Here is a 20111-nt window from a genome sequence, read left to right as displayed (position 1 = left end):
GGGTTTTAATGCATATACTCGTATGGCTGAATTACACGTATTTGGCACAAACAAAATTTCGAAAAACATTAGACAATACGCACATTATTCAAGTGTAAGTAACTTTATTTCATAATTCACATTGTCACCATTGCATTCATGATATGTTTGTGTGTGCCTATGACATTTTTCAATGTAATGGTTATACAGAGGTAGAAAAAGAGAAATCATGACAATGTAGATACTCCCTGACCGATCATCATGTAATATACAGTATAGCGTCTTCCTTCACTCCAATATCCTATCACAGAAAAAGTTTTAGCCAGATTTATGCATAGTAAAACACTGTCATGCTGTTATATTTGGATTTGTATAACGTTTAGAATAAATATTAACCGAAATAATCATTGTGACTGGAGTTCTTCTTCGTCATGAATCGGTATCACATCTTGATCATAGAGTTTATTATTGAGCTGATGAACAAAACAAACAGATAACCAAAGTTGAATATTCTTGTGAAAGCGTTACAGCATTCAAAGTGCCAGCGACCATCATGTCCTACATGACCAGAACGCGATTATAACTATACTATTATATACCCCAGACATGGAAGCTTACAGCATTCTGCAAATCAGAATAGTGTGATAGAGTATAAGGGAATGAGATGGAAATCTTTACAGCTTCCACGCGGCATGTCGAAAAAAAAATATTTCCTCCTTTCAACCAGAACATCAGTTTTAACCACATGATTATTTAAGGATGATTGAAACTTAATGTAAAAGGGAAGACATAATACGATATAGTGAGAAATATTTACAAGATCACCGAGAAAACAACGGTCAAAAACAAAGCCTATCAAAAGTTATTACACAACAGCACTTATGTGCTGTTGAAAAACTAACTTCAAACAACCGGAGACATATGAAAATTGCGAATGTATATAGATAGTACATGTACTCACACTTTACGGTAACTTGTATTTGTCTGCATTTACATACAGTAGAGATATAAATGTGTAAAATGATACCATTGCACCCGCATAACCGAGTTTAATTTCATTTAATATCTGAAACCCGTTCATGAGCATATCTGCAATATAGTACACCTCGCTGAGATAATTTGACACCATGGAAAATGGTCGCAAGGATTACCTGAGAGAATATCACCTGCGAAAAAAAAAAGAAGCAGAACATAGACTAACAATAAAGCTATTATCTCATACATAAAACTGTTACTATATAAATAGTTCTAACAGTCTAGTTTTTGATATATTGTAGAACTGTATGATGACAGACATGAAATTGTCATGTCGATACATAATTTACATATGTAAAAATACATGGTGACTGGAACTTTTCCGCGTCTCACGCAATCTGCATCTGCCGTAATAACGTTGCCCTTCATTGAAATTTGACGAAGTCAACCGATCTAAGGACTGACAATAATTTACCCCCTCTCCAGAAAGAAAATATCCTTCAATACATTTATACCCATAGCGCCAAATTACATCATTATTTGATAGCAATCGGACTTGTGTACATTTATTTTGCAAAAAAGCTCCACTTAAATAAATGTATATAAACATTAAAGCTATGTGTTTGGCAAGCTTTGAACGTTGACCTTTCATTCCCGTTATGGCGGGCGACGAATTGTTCTAATATTCATTGTTATATCCCTCACGTAAAGCTTCTTGCCATAGGATTGTACAGAGCACGAACATGGTGTAGTTTTACTAGCTAGCTACGAGCAGCTGGATGCGGTGCAATTGGTTACTAGCCAGCGGGATATAGTACTTTTGGGAATCCACGATCTGCACTCAATCGTGACCGTGTGATCGATATCGACATTTCTCACTTAAGAATGTACGCAGTGCGCGTAGTAGCGATACTTTTGAGCGACAGTCCTGTGCGTGGCCGGCTTGTATTGTAGTAATAGCTAGAGCGCTGAGCAGCGCTTTGCGCGACGGCATTACAGAAATCTGTGGTGCGATGGCGCGTGTGTGTGTGATCAATGCAGTTAAATTCAGCTCAATTAATTGACAAAGAGAAAGTGACTGCGCTTCAAGTAACGGAGGAATGATTGCAGCAGAAGGACACCATATCAGATCAGGTACGAATTAGGAATAAACTAAAAGCGATTTTGAAGATGATCTGGGTAACCAAGCCGCTTTGGACCTACTTCTAACGTAGTCCTGGACCTCCTCGATCTTTCGGAGTTTTGCACGCTGTATATAGTGTAGTGTAGCTCGTGTGTAGGAATCAACAACGTAGCGCCGCTGCTGCACTGCTACGGCCTAACGTTACAGAAACCATGCACATTTTTCCAAAAGGGAACCGTCATTACTCTAGTAAAATGCTCGAGAGGGATATAAAACAAATATCGACTGCTTTCTTTCGGGCCATGGTAAAACTATTTGACCTCGGTGATTTCTCAACAGTGCCATGTCCCTCGACTTCGTCTCGGGACATAGCAATGTTGAGAAATCACCTCGGTGCAAATAGTTTTACCATCTCCCTCTGCAGCAGTCGATATTTGTATACTATTCTTCTTATACGAGACAACACTCCCTATGGAAGTCCCTATTTCGTTGAAGTTATTGCTCCAGCAAGACTTTTTAACCACAGTGCAGTGACCTCTGATCTGGCATCACCATCATGCTCGAACTTATTATTGTCATTTCATGAATTCATACTCTCTCCAACTTAGATCACAACTTCATATTTCTAGCTGAAGTACTGACTGAAAAGGACTTGCAAATGACCTTTCATCGTGGAAATGCTTGAAGTTTGAAGTTTTATTAGCAACAACAATTGAGCATGTACATTTTCAATCATAACATTATTGTATAATTACATACATATGTGAAAAAAATACTTATCTATTACTCCTTTACAATACATAATTAAAGGATGACATTTGAGATTTATATTTAAATATGATACGTGTAGCATAATTCTACAAAGTTGTTGTTAACAAGGGAACCAAAAGTAAGCACAAGTGCTAGTCGAGATTGGTCACCTTGATCTTCATACTAAAAAGCTAAACACAAAAGAAAAAATTATTTCATGGTTAGTTGAAATGGCTGTTAATATGTATACAATGTACATCATTCATTTTCTAACACAGAAAACTAATCATACTTGTTACAGTATAATATCTATCAGAGTAGGAAATCTACAAGGCATTTACGAAATGTAGATCTTTTGCTTTGTTCACGCATTTCTCGTGGCAATGTGTTCCAAAGTTTTGGTCCTAAGTAAGAAATCGAAAATTGTCCCTGTGTGGTCTAGATTTTGGTAAGTACAACATTCTTTTTTCATTTGTTCTTGTCCTGTAAGTATGATGCACAATTTGGCAATATTCATACAGTGGGTGCGGAAAAGTTCCATTGCAGAGATCGTACATAAATGTTAAAACTGAAAACTTATGTAACCTAACAACATCTAGAAGTTTGAATCGTTGGAACAATGGCTCTGAATGCGTTCGTAAAGTCGAAAATGTTATAGCTCTCAGAGCCATTTTTTGAGAAATATGTATACAATTTAGGTGAGATTTATAAGTACATGTACTGCCCCATACCTCAATACCATATAATATGTGTGGTTGTATAAAAGATTTATACAAAAGCACAAGAATGCGCTGCGGAACATACTTTTATACAATACACCTATACTTTCCTTCGAACACATTTATTTACCAATTGAATGTGAGGTTTCACTACAAGTAAGATGACAGTCAATCTGAGTTCTGAGCTTGCCTTTCAATAGCCGGGTTCACACGTACAAAATAGCGGGATGACGATCGCGATGCACATCCCGAGTTTTTTTTGCGAGCGTCCACACGTACCAAATTATCGGGATAGCGATCGCGATCGGTATCCCGCTAATTTGGCGAGCGTCCACACGTACCGAAATATCCCGCTAATTGCCGATAGAGATAACAGCAAAGCCTGCAAACTGGGTCACACAGCGCCCTTCTCTATCACTGCCTGCGCGCACTTACCTTTGTCCATTGTCTTTTACGCGTCAGTGGTGTGGTTCGCGCGCTGTTGTTGTGCTCCAAAGAGGTGAAAGACCTCTTCGCAGAGGCCTCGCTGTTGTGATGTGCGCATTGCATGATGGGATGTAAAAACTCGAGATTCTAATCCCGACCGTTCACACGTACCAGCGCGGGGCCAATAGCCGGGTTCACACGTACACCAATTAGCGGGATACAAATCTCGAGATTTGCATCGCGATCGTCATCCCGAGTTTTTTGCACGTGTGGACAGAAAAAACCCGAAAATTAGCGGGATAAGCATCGCGATGCTAATCCCAAGAAATCTTGCGCTGGTTCGTCAATTAGCGGGATAATTGGCCGCGCGCTGGTACGTGTGAACGGTCGGGATTACAATCTCGAGTTTTTACATCCCATCATGCAATGCGCACATCACAACGGCGAGGCCTCTGCGAAGAGGTCCTTCACCTCTTTGGAGCACAACAACAACAGCGCGCGAACCACACCACTGACGCGTAAAAGACAATAGACAAAGGTAAGTGCGCGCAAGCAGTGATAGAGAAGGGCGCTGTGTGACCCAGTTTGCAGGCTTTGTTGTTGTCTCTATCGGCAATTAGCGGGATAATTCGGTACGTGTGGACGCTCGCCAAATTAGCGGGATACCGATCGCGATCGCCATCCCGCTAATTTGGTACGTGTGGACGCTCGCCAAAAAACTCGGGATGAGCATCGCGATCGTCATCCCGCTAATTTGTACGTGTGAACCCGGCTAATGTGAGCATCTCGACCAATTTTTGCTACATATCTGCACTGGTAGGGCAGATATGTAGCAAAAATTGGTCGAGATGCTCACATCCGGCGGAAAGTATGAAATTTTGTATATAGAGGTATTTTGGGGCGCTGATTTCAAAAATTGCCGGATCCAAGAGATCTGGCCACGGGGTCGGCCGCCATTTTGAATTCCAATATGGCCGCCATCACAAAATAAATTTAAAGATCCCTATCTTGAGTTTTGAATGACCTGTGGCACTAAAATTTGGTACACAAGAGCGTTTTGACATATTGAATGTGATGACAGATTCATTTGAGGTGTCTGACAAACATCGAATCGCCGTCATTTTGAATTCCAATATGGCCGCCTCGACGAAATGTTCCAAATCCCTATCTCGAGTTCTAAGTGGTGAGTGACGCTGAAATTAGGTGCAAAGAAGTATTTTAATATACTGAGTTTAAAAATGGACAAATGCGAAGTGTCTGACAAATTCAATGCCCGCTATTTTGAATTCCAATATGGCTTCGAAGACAAACATCACGACTAAATTCACGGGCATGCAAAAAAGTGCAGCAAAAATGAAGCATAACGCACCTTTCACTGACGTCACAATTGAAATACAGCTGCGCGCACTCAATCAGTTACAAACGCGCGCTCAATCAGGTAGCCTGATTCACAAACCCGAGAAAGAGATTTTCACCACTCTAACATGGAAACTACGTAGGAAAATTCAAATTGACTGCCGTGCTGCTTGTCAGACGAATCACATAAGTCTGTTATTGAAGTCATCATATCACAACGCTTTTATGTATCAAATTTCAATGGCTTATGTCATTCAGAATTGAAGATAGGGATCTTTGACGGCGGCCATATTGAAATTCAAAATGGCGGCCGACCCCGCGGCCAGATTTCTTGGATCCGGCAATTTTTGAAATCAGCGCCCCAAAATACCCCAATATGCAAAATTTCATATTTTCCGCCGGATGTGAGCATCTTTTTCACATATCTGCCCCACTACAATTATCCCGCTAATTGACGAACCAGCGCAAGATTTCTTGGGATTAGCATCGCGATGCTTATCCCGCTAATTTTCGGGTTTTTTTCTGTCCACACGTGCAAAAAACTCGGGATGACGATCGCGATGCAAATCTCGAGATTTGTATCCCGCTAATTGGTGTACGTGTGAACCTGGCTAATACCTATTCTTTATCCCACGTATTCCCACTGGACTGCCATATATACACTGCTGAGATCGTCACATCGAAAATCTAATCAGTGCATCTGTAACATCCTGCAGATGCCTTGGACAGACGTAAGTACCATGCAGATTAGTGGAGAGGTTTTTTTCTTCTTTCATAAATCGTAATAACGGGATGTGGGAGGGATGGACGGAGAGACAACCCGTACACATTATGTCATCGGCATCCATAGCATAACGTGACACGACTCTCCCTTTGGTCGTCATGACTGCTACAATGAAACTTTTTTCTTCTTCTTTTGACGAAGTTATTCATCAGCGATGTTCTTCCACTGCTCTCTCAACTTGAACTTCTGAATTTTGCCGGACACGGTCATCGGGTATTCCTGGACGAAGCGTATGTACCGCGGAATTTTGTAGTGTGAGATCTGGTGGGATAGAGTAATAACGTTGACAGACATCAATAACAGATCAGGGAACACTTAGTGACGCCAATGAAATTAAACTTGTCTTTAATACGCCGTTACCAGTTATGGGTATGATATATTTTACATGGAAACTCGATCTCTTGCAAAGAGTAAAACAACTACAAAAGCCAATACTATTCACGTTTGCATGCGTCCGTAGCAAATCATCGGAGTCGTGGTTGTCTTGCCTTTTGCCTTAGCCTTAAAGAAGAAATGCAACCCCAAATTGTATAGATTTAGTCAGAAAAAAAGAAGTGCAGAACAGTGCAAAAATGATCAAAATCCGATAAGAAATGAGGAAGTTACGACATTCTAAAATTTCACAAATTTTCGAAAGCCACTTCGTGACATTCAAATCAGCAAGTTGACAATGTCATGCTCTAACAATTTTTATTCATTTAGGATACACACGTGACAAAAATTCCCATATTTTAGCTGTATAGATATAAACGTGTCATAAAACCATCTAAAATAAAAGGGAATAATGTTAACTCTGTATGTGCTTTTAATCGTATTAGTTAAAAATATTTTTCCCAATTTTCTTATAAAACATACATATTTTTAAGGCATGACGTCATCAACTCTCATTTGAATATTCACAAGGACTGGCCAAAATATGTTTTCCGAAAAAGTGTAAAGTTTCAAAATGCCATATTTCTTATCCGATTTTTGTCACTTTTGTATCGTTCTGCAGGGAATATTTTCCTTCTTAAGTTTATTCATTTTTGGATTGGATTTCCTCTTTTGTGCTTCGCCTCTTCTGAAGCGAGATTAAATACTGCTCTACATAACGTCAACGAACCTTTCCTTTACAGAAGGCCTTGATATCCTCAGCAGTGGTGCTTTCCCCTGGTTTAAGCTTAACAATCGCACAAACCTCTTCCCCCATATAGCTATCCGGTATGCCGATCACCTGAAAAAAAAAGTCAATAACGGTGTAACCCAACGTTTCCTCTTCAAAAACATAAAACGTACACCAAACAAACAAACAAACAAACAAACAAACAAACAAACAAACAAACATACACACAAACATGCATAATACAACACGCGAGTACGTTGCATAGGTCATACGACAATGAATACGTATCGGATTTTATCTTGCTGTGTGAAGTTTGAATGCTGACAAGAAAGACGTAACTCATTCTACGTTCTCGGAAAATATACTTAACCGTGCTGTACAGTGTGATCTACCATGTCATCTCAAACTTTACGGGTGCGAACGCTCAAAAGAATAGTATAATTTCGGTAGAAATGGGGCTTCAGGTTTCCTATTTTTCGCGAGATAATAGAAAGCTCTTATGAAATATGAAAGAGCGTACAATTCTAAGAGGAATTCAACATCTATTCGATGAAAATAGGTTTTGATATGGCCGAGATATCCAAAAACAAAGAGGTCCTAATAAAAGGAGGGACCCATCTTTTATTAGGACCAGTTTGTTTCAGCTTGCGTTTTGATATCTCAAATAAACTTTGAATTACTCTCAGAATTAGAATTGTGTCGTATCTATAGTATTTCATAAGTGGTTTCTCAATATCTTGCAAAAAGCTTAAATCTGAATCCCCACGTCAATCCAAACAATACCGTCCCTTTAACTTAACGACGAGCGGTCTTTAAATATAATACAATGATAATGAAGAAGACTGGGTACCTATAGCGTTCTGCTCTTTACCGTGTGTCCGAAATTACACAGTCATGTATTATTTCATAAGTTTGTCAAATATCTTATGATATCGGAGGTACGCACACTACAAGCTGTCATTTCTGAGGTCTTGCCTCCGTGGACTAATGCTCTCTATTGACATATTACAAATTAGAAAAATAGAAGTGGAATTATAACTGTCATAGATGTACAAGAAAGGATGAAGAGCGCAATTTTTCCAAGAGTGAGATGGACTAAAAATCTCTATTCCGGATTTTATACACCAAACACGTCACGTGTTGCTTTTCAAAAACCTTTAAAAAGTATAGTAGTAGTAGTAGTAATAATAATAATAATAATAATAATAATAATGATAATAACAATAATTTTTATTATTATTATTATCATAATAATCATAATAATGATAATAATAAGAATTATAATGAATAATGTTGTAAATGATGTCAATTGTTATTTTTTAAATAGTGATGAATGATTTGAAAATTGTAATTACTTTCTTTTTTAATCAAGTATGTATTGTGTGAACGAATGTTGCAATTCAGCATTTTGGCTGCGAGATCATTTTATCTAATAAACCATACCATACCAAGTAACACTTATATAGCGCTAAATACTGACGTTTCTTCGCGCATTAATACGGAAAAAATATCAAATCAAAATACAGCATTATGTACATATGATATAACACAACAATTAGAATAAAGATTATGATATACATATATATATATATACATACATATATATATATATGAATTATATGTATATATATATAAATATATATATTACATATATATATATATATATATATATATATATATATATCTTACCTGTACTTCCTGGACGGCTGGATGAGTGTAGATGAAATTTTCAATTTCCGTGGGGTAGATGTTAACCCCTCCTCGAATGATCATGTCCTTGATGCGTCCAACAATCCTAAGGTATCCCTCACTGTCCATACTACCCACATCACTGAGAGGAAGAGAAGTCCAGTATTATGTATCATGGTCTTCGTATGCACCCACATATTTATTTTCTGGAAGGCTGGTTGTCTTGATGTGCCCTATGATGCACTTAGGTTGAACTTATCTCTTTTGGTCGGACCATTGGCTATTGACGCTTCAACATGCGAGAAGGCGCCTTTTCCAAACTCATCCAGGAGCCTTCTCCGAACTCACTCAGGCGCATTGTTCAACAAGAGATTGTAAGAAGATGTATTCCTAAAACTCGTCTAGGCACCTTGGTTGGCTTCGAGAGGTTCTTTTAATTACCCTTTACAACATGTTGAAGGTCCTCACTGATGTCCCGTAAGTAGGATACCTATAATGCCTATACAAGGTGTTATGACATCTCGAAACCAAAGGGGCTAAGAATTACTTGTATACAGTAATTGTTGTAAAGTGTAAAAGTGCTCCAGAGTCGACTCTCTACACCATCTAGTTCTAAGTTTCATTTCTGGTAGGTTTAGCATACATTCTGTGACAATTACTTTTCCCTTAAACACCTCGATCCACTCTGACCAAGGTGTACCAAGAAGGAACAGGCTCGCCTAGTACCTCTTTCGGTGTACAAAATAGATCGCATGCGCAATACTACGATCATTTCAATGTTCACTGGCAGAACCTAATGGGAGACCTCAACAACTTGCTGGGGCAAATCATTTTGTATGCTCAAGTTTTGAATGAACCATGAAATATATACTGATAACACTATGTCTAACACAGTCGGGTTGAGAGTGTGTTCACTATCATTTGTGTCCAATAGGCACGGGCAACACCGCCTCCCAATTTGTGAGGATTCAGAAAATGTTTTGTGAAGCACGTCTATGCCAACCACACACTAAAACACTAACTTCAAGCTTGTTCTCCTGCTCCTGACATGACCTTACCCAGTGTGCAACCAGTTCTCGTCGTCAATGACCTCTCTTGTCTTTGCCTCCTGTCCCCAGTATCCCGCCATGACGGCATAGCCCCTCACGCACACCTCACCTGGAGACCCCACGGGAACCGTCTTCTGTGTTTCAGGATCTATAATCTTCATCTGCGCAGAATTGAAGTAGGGCAAACGTTATCCCGTTGTGGTCAGACATTGGCTTATCAATCGATCGATTGATGGTTATCGTTTAAACTTTTATCAGTCTACCAGCTCAGAAATTCTTGCAGAACGGGTTCTGAGCAACAGAGATAAACTGACCATATTCTTCGATCACGCAGAAATTGATAAATAGCATTGATGAAAAAAAAAATTATTGAATGTGTTCGGAAGTTCAGTGTCTGCATGGATTTAGAGTTGGCAAGGCTAACGTTGCCCCTCTGTTAGGACGCTAATAAAAGATTATGTTCTCTATAGCTTCTTGTGCTTTTATTAGGATCATTGCAAGAGACCTACACCCACGGGTCATACGGCCCTCGGGTTCGACTTTAAAAAAAGGTTCACTGAGTCATACAGCCCACGAATCATACATCCCATGAGTTCGACACTAGGGTAAATAAGGCCCATGAGTCCGACACTAGGCACACACGACCCACGAGTTCGACAATAGGTAGACAAGGCGCACGAGTTCGATACTAAGCAAAAGCTACGAGTTCGACATTACAATCATCAAGGAGCTTAATGTGTTGGTCTCGTAAGACTTAATCATGGAACTTACTCCCTAAAAAATAAACGAGTGAAAATGTTAACTCTTGAAGGAGTGAATAACAGAAAAGAGTGCAGTTTAGAGTGAAATTGAAGTGAATTTTGAGTGAAAATATTATCATGTTCACTAATTTTGGAGTGACCTCAGGGACCACTTCAAAATCTTTGAGTAAACCCTGAGGTCACCCCAAAATCAGTGAAAATAAACATTTTCACTCAAAATTCACTCCAATTTCACTCCAAACTCACTCTTTTCTGTTATTCACTCCTTCAAGAGTGAACATTTTCACTCGTTTATTTTTTAGAGATTAATTGCTTAGTGTCGAACTCATGGGCTGTACGACCCATGGGCTGTATGACTCATGGGCTGTATGACTCGTGGGCTGTCTGATTCGTGGGTGTCGAACACGTGACGTGCACCCCTTTTCTTCACCTATATTTTTATGGTATACAGTTTACTCGATTGCGGAGTTGCTACATCTAAAGGCCGTGTCACACCTTTCCGGGCAAGCCTTGCGTGCGACTTGCGAAGAACAATTTTTACCACCCGGAGGTCCCCACGGATGACCCGCATATGACAGTACCTAGCACGTATCTCACCCGTAGTCGCCCGGAGGTGCGCACGCAAATCCTTTTACCCGCAACCTTGTTTAGGCCCTGTCACACCTTTCCGATTAAGCTACGCGGGCTTGTTGCTTGTGGGTATTTTCCAGCATACCGGACAATGGCTGTCTCCGGGCAACTACGGGCGAGATACGCGCTAGAATACTGTCAGGTGCGGACCAACTGCGGAGAGCTCCGGGTAGCACATTTGTTCCTCCGCAAGTCACCGCGCAAAACTTCCCCAAATACAGTATGACAAGGCCTTGAGCATGCTCAAAACTTGTTCCGAATGAGTCGCGGGGTTCGCCCGCAGAGGTACACGCAGAACACAAGTAGGAGACCCTTACCGGCAGCACCTCGCAGGCAACTCCAACGCAGGTACTTCGCAGTACGCGTAAGTCTCTCGTAACAGAAAACGGATCGGTTTCAAAGATCTCACGCAAGTCACACCGACTACACGCAAGTAGAAGGTAAGTAGCACGCGTCTAGCAGGTAAGGCACAAGTGCAAAACTCGCAAACATTCTTGTCCGCCCGCAGAAAATTCTCCTGCGAGCTGGAAAATCCCTACTCGCAATAAGCCCGCGTAGCTTGCCTGGAAAGGTGTGACACGGTCTTGAAGGTCTATCTAAAGCTCTACAGTCTACAAAATCAACATACAAACCTCCAGGTAGGGTAACAGTTTCCCAACTGTGTAGATACGTTTCTCTTCTGTGTCACTGCGTGTTGTCATCGTTACCATTGGTGAAGTTTCTGTCAGCCCGTAGGCACTCTAGATGTATGAAACTGAACAAACTTAGATAAACAAGGGACTGTTAAGTTTATGTTATAAGACTGCACGCATTCTAAAGTAAGGAGTTATATAAGGGGATATCAACGGATGTCATACAGTCCCCATTGGGTCGTGACTATCTAAGTCAAGTGAAATGATGGATCAACTTTAGCTGGCGTTCGATGGCATCAATATAATTCTATAATTACTTCACAATATCGTAAAAAAAAATTTGTTAGCTGGACTCCATTCAGCGAAACAATTTCCGTTAATAGATAAAGAGTTCTGTGGACACATCCAAAAGTTGTATTTACCTGTGACAGTTTCGACGACGGGTTGTCATCTTTCTCAAACGATGGCTAATCGGTGTGACATCCGTTAGCGCCATCGTAAATGTGAGACAGTTGGTATGCACCCCCAATCCCGGTTCATGCTGTGTGTGTGTGTGTTGTGGGGGGGGGGGGGGGGGGGTTCTCTATAATCCTAATTACCTCCCTGACACGTCTGTTCAGGTCCTGGCTGTCTCTCTCTCTCGCTAACATTTACGATGGCGCCATCACTCAGATGTCACATCTGGGTGATTGCTGATTGGCGCCAAATCATCAGTTGCCGATTAGCCATCGTTTGAGAAAGATGACAGCCCGTCGTCGAAATTGTCACAGGTAAATGTAACTTTTGGATGTGTCTAGAGAACTCTTTATCTACATCTATCAACCATCCTTCGTGCACTTATTTCGCAATTTCCGTTAATTGCTCGTAATTATATAACAATAATGATGATGATGATGATGATAATGATAATAATAATGATAATAATAATAATAATAATATTAATAATTTATATCTATATCTATATATATATATATATATATGCGCGCGCGTGTGTGTGTGTGTGTGTGTGTGTGTGCCTTCTCCATATCGATCGCTCTGTTCGAAGATAGCCCTCACAAAGTGTATATATTTACATATCAAAATGTTGATTAAAAATAAATGGATATGAATGAATAATATAAAGTCGTCATGAGTTCATGTCAAATCATCTTTCTCTTATATTGATGTCATGCAACACGAATGTATTTGTTTTTAAGAGGGCAGATGTGCAATGAGGTGGTTTCAATAGTTTATCGTAACGATAAATTAAGTTCCTTTTGAAATTTTACGATTGTGATCATTTTCTTTGCATTATACCATCAAGTACTCTTCTAATGACAGAATGTATTATCATTTTTTTGTTTGCCTAAAACTATCATGTTTTACTTGAATACTAAACGAATTGAAATCAAGTATCAAAGAACTTTTTAGGATTCATATGTATTGCGTCATCTGACATATGAATTTTGTAAATCCATCTCTTGTAAAGTTTAGAATTAGTACATAGGACGTCAGTAAAGTGTAAATCCATCTTTGAAGTAACATTATCGTTTGAAGCTATGTCCCACATTTGCTCTAAGACAGAAGGCCACAAACATTCTCATAGGACCAAGACATGAAATAGGATGGGGGGGGGGGGGGGGGCAAGGAAAACGTTACCATGCTTTCTTCCAGCCCCATGACCTTTTTAGCCTCCACCAGGGTCTCGGGGGCTATTGGCGACGCTCCGACGAAGATGGATCTTACACTGGTGACGTCATAGCGACTGATCCACTCGTGGTTTAGGACCGCAATGTACATTGTCGGTACGCCGAACATCATCGTGCACCTAATCGACGAGGGATGGTATATCACTGAGACGAGTGTTGGCTTTGTGACCATTATCGGTGTACTATGCTCTTATAATGACACTCACCTGGCCAGAAAAGTTCGAAAGCAGAGGAGTTTACACGTAGTTCAAATTTAAGGCTAAACAGATACTGAACTGCGATGATTCACAGCCTAAATTATGTTTGTGATATTATCTTTCTAGGGTTATGACTGGCACGAGATTTCACAGTACTCATAGTAGCTACAATTCAGACGGTGATACTTAACCTCGAGAAAAGCTGACCACGAGGATAAGTTCTATGAGGCGCCAAGTGTCGCACGGTCGATTTCTTTACGAAATCGGTCATTTTGTCGCTGAAAATGATTGATTTCGTAACGAAATCGACCGTGCGACACTTTGCACCCCATAGAAATTATCCTCGAGATTAGCTATCCTCGAGGTTAAGGATCACCATCTGAACGTAGCTAATGTAAACTGTTTTGAATACGGCAATGTATCATGTAATGATAAACAGCGCGAAAGCAGTGTCGCCTATAATACAGCTCTAGGCAATTGCCATGTTGGGGGTGTCTCGTCAACTTGGGAGGATTAAAAAACGCACATTTCAGTATTCAGTAGATGGATCAATGTGTGTAGGGACAAAAATCAAGGGAGGAAAAGTACTGGGAAATTTGATAATGTCTCCGTTGAAGTTTATTTCCTTGATGATAAGAGTGACAACGGCGGGAGATTCTCTGACAGAATTATACCTATTAGAATAATATATCAAGGGAGAGGGGTCATAAAGTGTTATAATGTATAAACAATGTAATACAACAGCAACAACAACAACAACAACAACAACAACAATAACACTACCTTTCATCGTTGATAGCCTTGATGGTTGACTCTGCCTGGAAACTTGGGGATGGAATCACCATTTTTCGACCAAACAAAACGTGGAATAGTGATATATTATTGGTGCCAAATATATGTGCGAAAGGAACCGGTGCACAAGATATGTGATCCTGTTTGATGAAACAAAAGGGAAAAGTTTAAACCTTAATTATCTATAGGCTTTAAATCAAAGAAATGTAACTTAGAGACCAACGCAAGAAAAAAAAAGAAATTCCATGAATCCAAACAATTGTAATTAATTGAAATGCTCGTATTAACACTGTTTTATGGACTGCAAACGCGTCACCTTTAATGTATTAAAGCAATTGTAATTAATTGAAGTGTTCATATTAGAACTGTTTTATGGATTGCAAACTCGTCACCTTTAATGAATCAATGTAATTGTAATTAATTGAAGTGTTTATCTTAGCACCTGTTTTATGGACTGCAAACTCCTCACCAACTCAGCGCTTGTCACATGATTACTCACGATTTTGTCAAAACTCATTCTCAGGCCAGCATGATGCATGCTGTTGATAGACTGAAAATGAGTTAGAACCACTCCTTTCGGTGCCCCAGTCGTTCCCTGAAAGGTAACAATAAGAGATCACCTAAATCAACAAGCATTCTCCAGATTTATACTCGCATATAGGTAAAGCCCACACTCGTGATTGTAGGAAACATAAAGGCTTCCTTTCAATGCAGAAGCGTCAACACCGGTGATTGGTGCAATCATTGTTGCAATGATAAGGTACTTGTAAACTATGATTACGTTTGTAAAAATGACAGCTTTGTGATTTATTGTCAAGCATCAAGACCGGTGAAGGATTTTGCCATTCTTTTTTCCTTACAATATTATTGGTGCAATCATTATTACAGTAATTTGGTACAATATGATTATGCTTGTGAAAGTGCCGGCTTTGTGATAGGTCATTAGCATTAGACTATAGGAAACTCATGAATCGATTTACAGCGGGGTGTCGAGGAATAGTCTCACTGTTGATCTGATATGTATCATACGAGCAGAGATGTTAACTCGAAACGGGTCTTGAATCATGCGAAAAAAAGTGTCCACCAGCAATTTTATGAAAAAAGAGAAAATTTTCTTTACAGTGAATTACGTCACTTCTGTTTTCATGCGGACTTACTATAAGTTGTTACTAAAAAGAAGTACTTAAACTGCTTAATGCTTGTGCGCATGCTTCTACATGACCAACGGTTTAAAGTCCTCTTTAAAGGGCTAGGCCACAGGAATGAAATACGTTGTCTACGGGGCATAACCCCTGCTGACAGGGAATTCCACCCATATGCAGGGACCTTACAATATTGATGGTCCGTTGTAGCGTCCTTAACAATCTTATCTGAGTCTTCTTGTACACTTACAGATGTGAAAATCATGTTGCTTGTGTCATCGCATTCAAGCTTGTCCCTGCATTCTTTTAAGACCTTCATGTCTTCAGCAGTCCCCATCGACATGACGTCATCCATGACGTAGACTCCTGGTTGCTTTTCACCTCCATACATAACCACAGATTCCATATCAGGCAGTCTAAATACATCAATGGGGAAGTCATAAAAAATCAAACCTATGTAGATAGTATAACATTGTACTTAAATATATTAAAGAGAGTAATGACCTTACATAACTAAAAAGTGGAAATTATTGTTTATGGTATCGTAAAAACCCCCCCAGTATAGACATAAATTTAGATGGCATATTCCGTCGTGTGCCTGACCAAAAGAACTGTTCGCTGGAAAATAAACTCACAAGAGCTTCAAAATCAGCTGCCTCGTTTAGTATATTATTCATTCGTATTTCAGAAGCAGCAGTTAGCATTGACATGGCCATCAATTTAATAAACATTTTATGATTATTGCCATCAATATCAATTGATCTGTCTTTACCCAATTCTTCGTGCGTCAGACCAAGGAGGTACTAGGCGAGCTCGCCTAGTACCTCCTTGGTCAGACTTCAGTAACTGCAGGTTAGACAGCTCTCTTTTGGCCTGAATCTTTCATTGCATAAACACAATCAAAAATCATAAAAAATCATAAAAACTGAAATCAAACACACACACACAGGCACACACACGCATACTCACTCACGCAGTTTGTTCAACTTTACACTTACTGAGGGCTCTGCAACTTTCCCGCCAACGATGAAGTAATGGATGGACAAATTTCAGCGATCATTTCGTAGTAGTCTTGTGTCAAGAACGATGATGCAGACACCAAAGTCTTCACACCTGCCTGAGTGTGTGATATAAGGAACAGTCATTATATGACACTCTAAATTACATTAACGCAAATGGAGTGACCATTACGTACATAAAGAATTTAGATTTATACAATCCCTAAGACTTACAGTAATTCTCAAGCAAGACGACTCAACATTACAAATAACAACAATAATCGGAACCATTCGTATTTTCTTTTCTTCAGGAATAAAAGCAGTAGTTCCGTCCTGTTTTTTTACACAGGCCTTGTCATACTTACACCTTCCCTCCCCCCCCCAAAAAAAACAAAAAACAAGGCAAGTGCCAAATTGTGTCTCGCCCATTCGCGTAGAAGAAATTAACGTTTTTCTAACTCCCGGAAGTTCATTGACCCGCCTATGACATTTGACCTTGCGGTGACCTTCAACTCCCCAAGGGACATCTACCATCCAAGTTTGGTCACAAACGGACATGTAGCCTACATCAAAAGTTATGAACCATAGTCGAAACGCGCCGTAAAAACTTAACATTGGGCCCTAAAGTTCATTGACCTCTCCCTGTGTCCGTTGACCTTGAGGTGACTTTTATGTTTTGTAATATGTGTAACTTTGTATAACCACTCTTCCGTCCAAGTTTGATTGAAATTGAAGTCCTCAGTAGAGAGTTATTCAAGTTTTCGTAGCGCACGGAAGGACGACGGGCGGACGGACGACGGGCGGACGGACGACGGACGGACAAGGCCGGACAGACGCTGCAGGCGATCCCTTAGTCTCCCCACACCCCCGGTGGGCTCGACAAAAATCCAATCCGAAAACGGAATACAGACGGTATCATGAACAGACGGAAATCTTTTAAATGCAGCGACCCCTTGAATGTGGGTTGGACGCACCATGAATGAAGCCGCATCCTTAACGGCGTGTTGCATATCAGCACCAATACGGCGATCTCGCCATTATTTCAATATTATTTATTAGTCTATCTACATATTTTTGTTAATCTATTATTCATTTATTCATTTCCTTATCTAGTTCTTGCTTTGTTGTTTTTCTTTGGGAGGGATTTTCTTGGCCCTCGAACTCAAATTCATTGCTCTTCGTATTATCCAGAAAAACACTTTACGTCATACTTATATGCAGTACTGAGTATGACTGCATTTTTAACCTGGCATAGGGGTCGCACTTCAAAGCTAAATTTAATGTTCGGTCATTGGTGTAATGTTCTCAGCTCAAGTTGGTCGTTTACAAGTCATTCACTCGAAGCTAAAATTGGTCGAGGCTACATATAAGCAGTATAAGTTCACAATCTATGCAACATAGCTAAATATTACATTTGACATTAGTCCATCAATGTTTGGGATAATAGCTTATGAAGAACGACATTTCAGGGGTATATTATAGTTATATGGAATCAATTTCCTTTACAGCCACGAGTGGCGTATGGATCTGCTGCAAGTAGGCTAGTAAGTATAGGTCACAAATTCGAAGAGTACAAAGACTATCAACGTTTAACCCCCTTTCACCTTAGCCACGATGTGATGTAATTCGGAGGGTCGACAAGCCGCATTGATATTGACCAAGATGGCGCCTATAGACGCCACAGCATACTGTGTGTGTAGCCACTCCAGGGTGTTGGGTCCCCAGATTCCCACCCGGTCTCCGTGGCGTACCCCGATGCGAACCAGACCGAGGGCGAGCCTTTCAACCTTTACACACAATGCGAGTACAGTAAAAAAGAAAAGGAAAAGCACGTTACAAATGGAAATTCCACCAGCATACTAGTGTACACGTGTGTGCATTCATCATGTTCACGGCAGTGTATGAGTATCCTGTTTACCATGAATATATCTTTTGAGCCTCTGTGTCGCTTTTTAGACGTAGGACAACATCTGTCGGGGGAATTGTAGGAAGGAAGAATTACATTGTATATCTGTTTGCAGTTGTAGCCGAACAACATTATCTAAAACTGATTCGAAGTAACCCCCCCCCCCCCGCCTCCTCTGTAACCTCTTCATTGCTTTGGGCAAAATGTGGGGTATGAATAGACTCTCATCAAAGTAAGTCGAATTTGATATTTCTTTAGGTAGACATTCTACACGTCAAGAACGCTAAGGCACCTATGTTCTCTGCCGAGTGCATGTAAAGTGTTCGTGTACAATCCAATGAGAGACAGGTTCTGCTCCCATAAAATCAAACGAGTTCCTTCTTGCCCCATCCATTTGAATTCTTTTTGTCTTTCCATCCATCTGTTTGCACTCCATTCATCTCCCTACACATGTTTTTGTGAACATCTTCTGAACAATGTATCAGCTGTTGCCCTTGTGAGGTGCTGGTTGTCTAACCTCTGTGATAGGGAGATCTGTTAGAATCGAACCAGGAATTAAACATTGTCCATTCATGCTGACAGAAAATGAGAAATATTCGTAAAGGGTGCCATTGTCTCAATGGTTTCATGTGTAATAAAGAAGTCCGGATTTCGTGTTTTTATTTTAATCAGAGCTTTGAAGAATACTTTCCAGGTGCCTTTTAGTTTTACTTCTGAAAATACAGGACATCACAGGACTCGACATAAACATATCAAACAATAGTTATACAGATTTCATAGCATGGATTACGAAGTGAGCAAAATCACGCCACCCGTTACTTTCCTTACCTCCTCTTTGAAACGTCTGAACGTCCGTCGTTCATTGTCCGCAGAAAATACGACACACTCCCTGTCAGGATACTTCTCCGTAGTCTCATCTAAGACGTCCGGAATAGTTTTCCTCAATAATTTCGCGGAACAGCTGTCTGGCGACGCTCGGCAGTAACTTAGACTGGTCTCCATTCTTCTCCCACTAGAACTAGATAATAATAATGATGATGATGATAATAATAATAATAACAACAACAACAATAATAATAATAATAATAATAATAATAATAATAATGATAATGCTAGTAATAATAATGATAATGATAATAATAATAGTAATGATAGTGGCTACTTGTATCAAAAATAAAAGATATAATATATACCAATAAAAGTATCGAAATTTAGACATTTCGCACCCCTGTGAATTCATATCTACTGTTTTTCTTCTTTCAAAACACGGTATAATTTGGCAGGTCCTACTGGAACATAGCTTGGATGAATCTTATTCGCACCTACAATCACCAATCAATTTTCTCCTTGATCTTTAAGATAACGGCATGTTTAAGTGTATGGCGGTCACCTGTCATCCTAATCCACTATTAT

General features: G+C 39.8%; 1 protein-coding gene across 1 annotated transcript; it reads right to left on the bottom strand.

Annotated features, from left to right (window-relative positions):
• Positions 1-6253: 6253 nt before the first annotated feature.
• Positions 6254-19700, bottom strand: LOC139743786 (medium-chain acyl-CoA ligase ACSF2, mitochondrial-like). Its single transcript, XM_071654241.1, has 12 exons — positions 19527-19700; positions 18397-18579; positions 16793-16911; positions 16045-16210; positions 15152-15247; positions 14644-14792; positions 13614-13782; positions 11976-12083; positions 9962-10113; positions 8904-9045; positions 7215-7325; positions 6254-6373 (listed from the first exon to the last, which is right to left on the bottom strand). Exons 1-12 carry the CDS (start codon positions 19698-19700, stop codon positions 6254-6256), a joined length of 1689 nt encoding a protein of 562 aa, XP_071510342.1.
• Positions 19701-20111: the final 411 nt, after the last annotated feature.

Source organism: Diadema antillarum, unplaced genomic scaffold (assembly GCF_040938485.1).
Source record: "Diadema antillarum isolate AM-2024a unplaced genomic scaffold, OU_Dant_1.0 seq00001106_RagTag, whole genome shotgun sequence".
Taxonomy (NCBI): domain Eukaryota; kingdom Metazoa; phylum Echinodermata; class Echinoidea; order Diadematoida; family Diadematidae; genus Diadema; species Diadema antillarum.
Note: the sequence above shows the minus strand (reverse complement) of the source record. Positions and strands in the feature narration are given on the sequence as shown.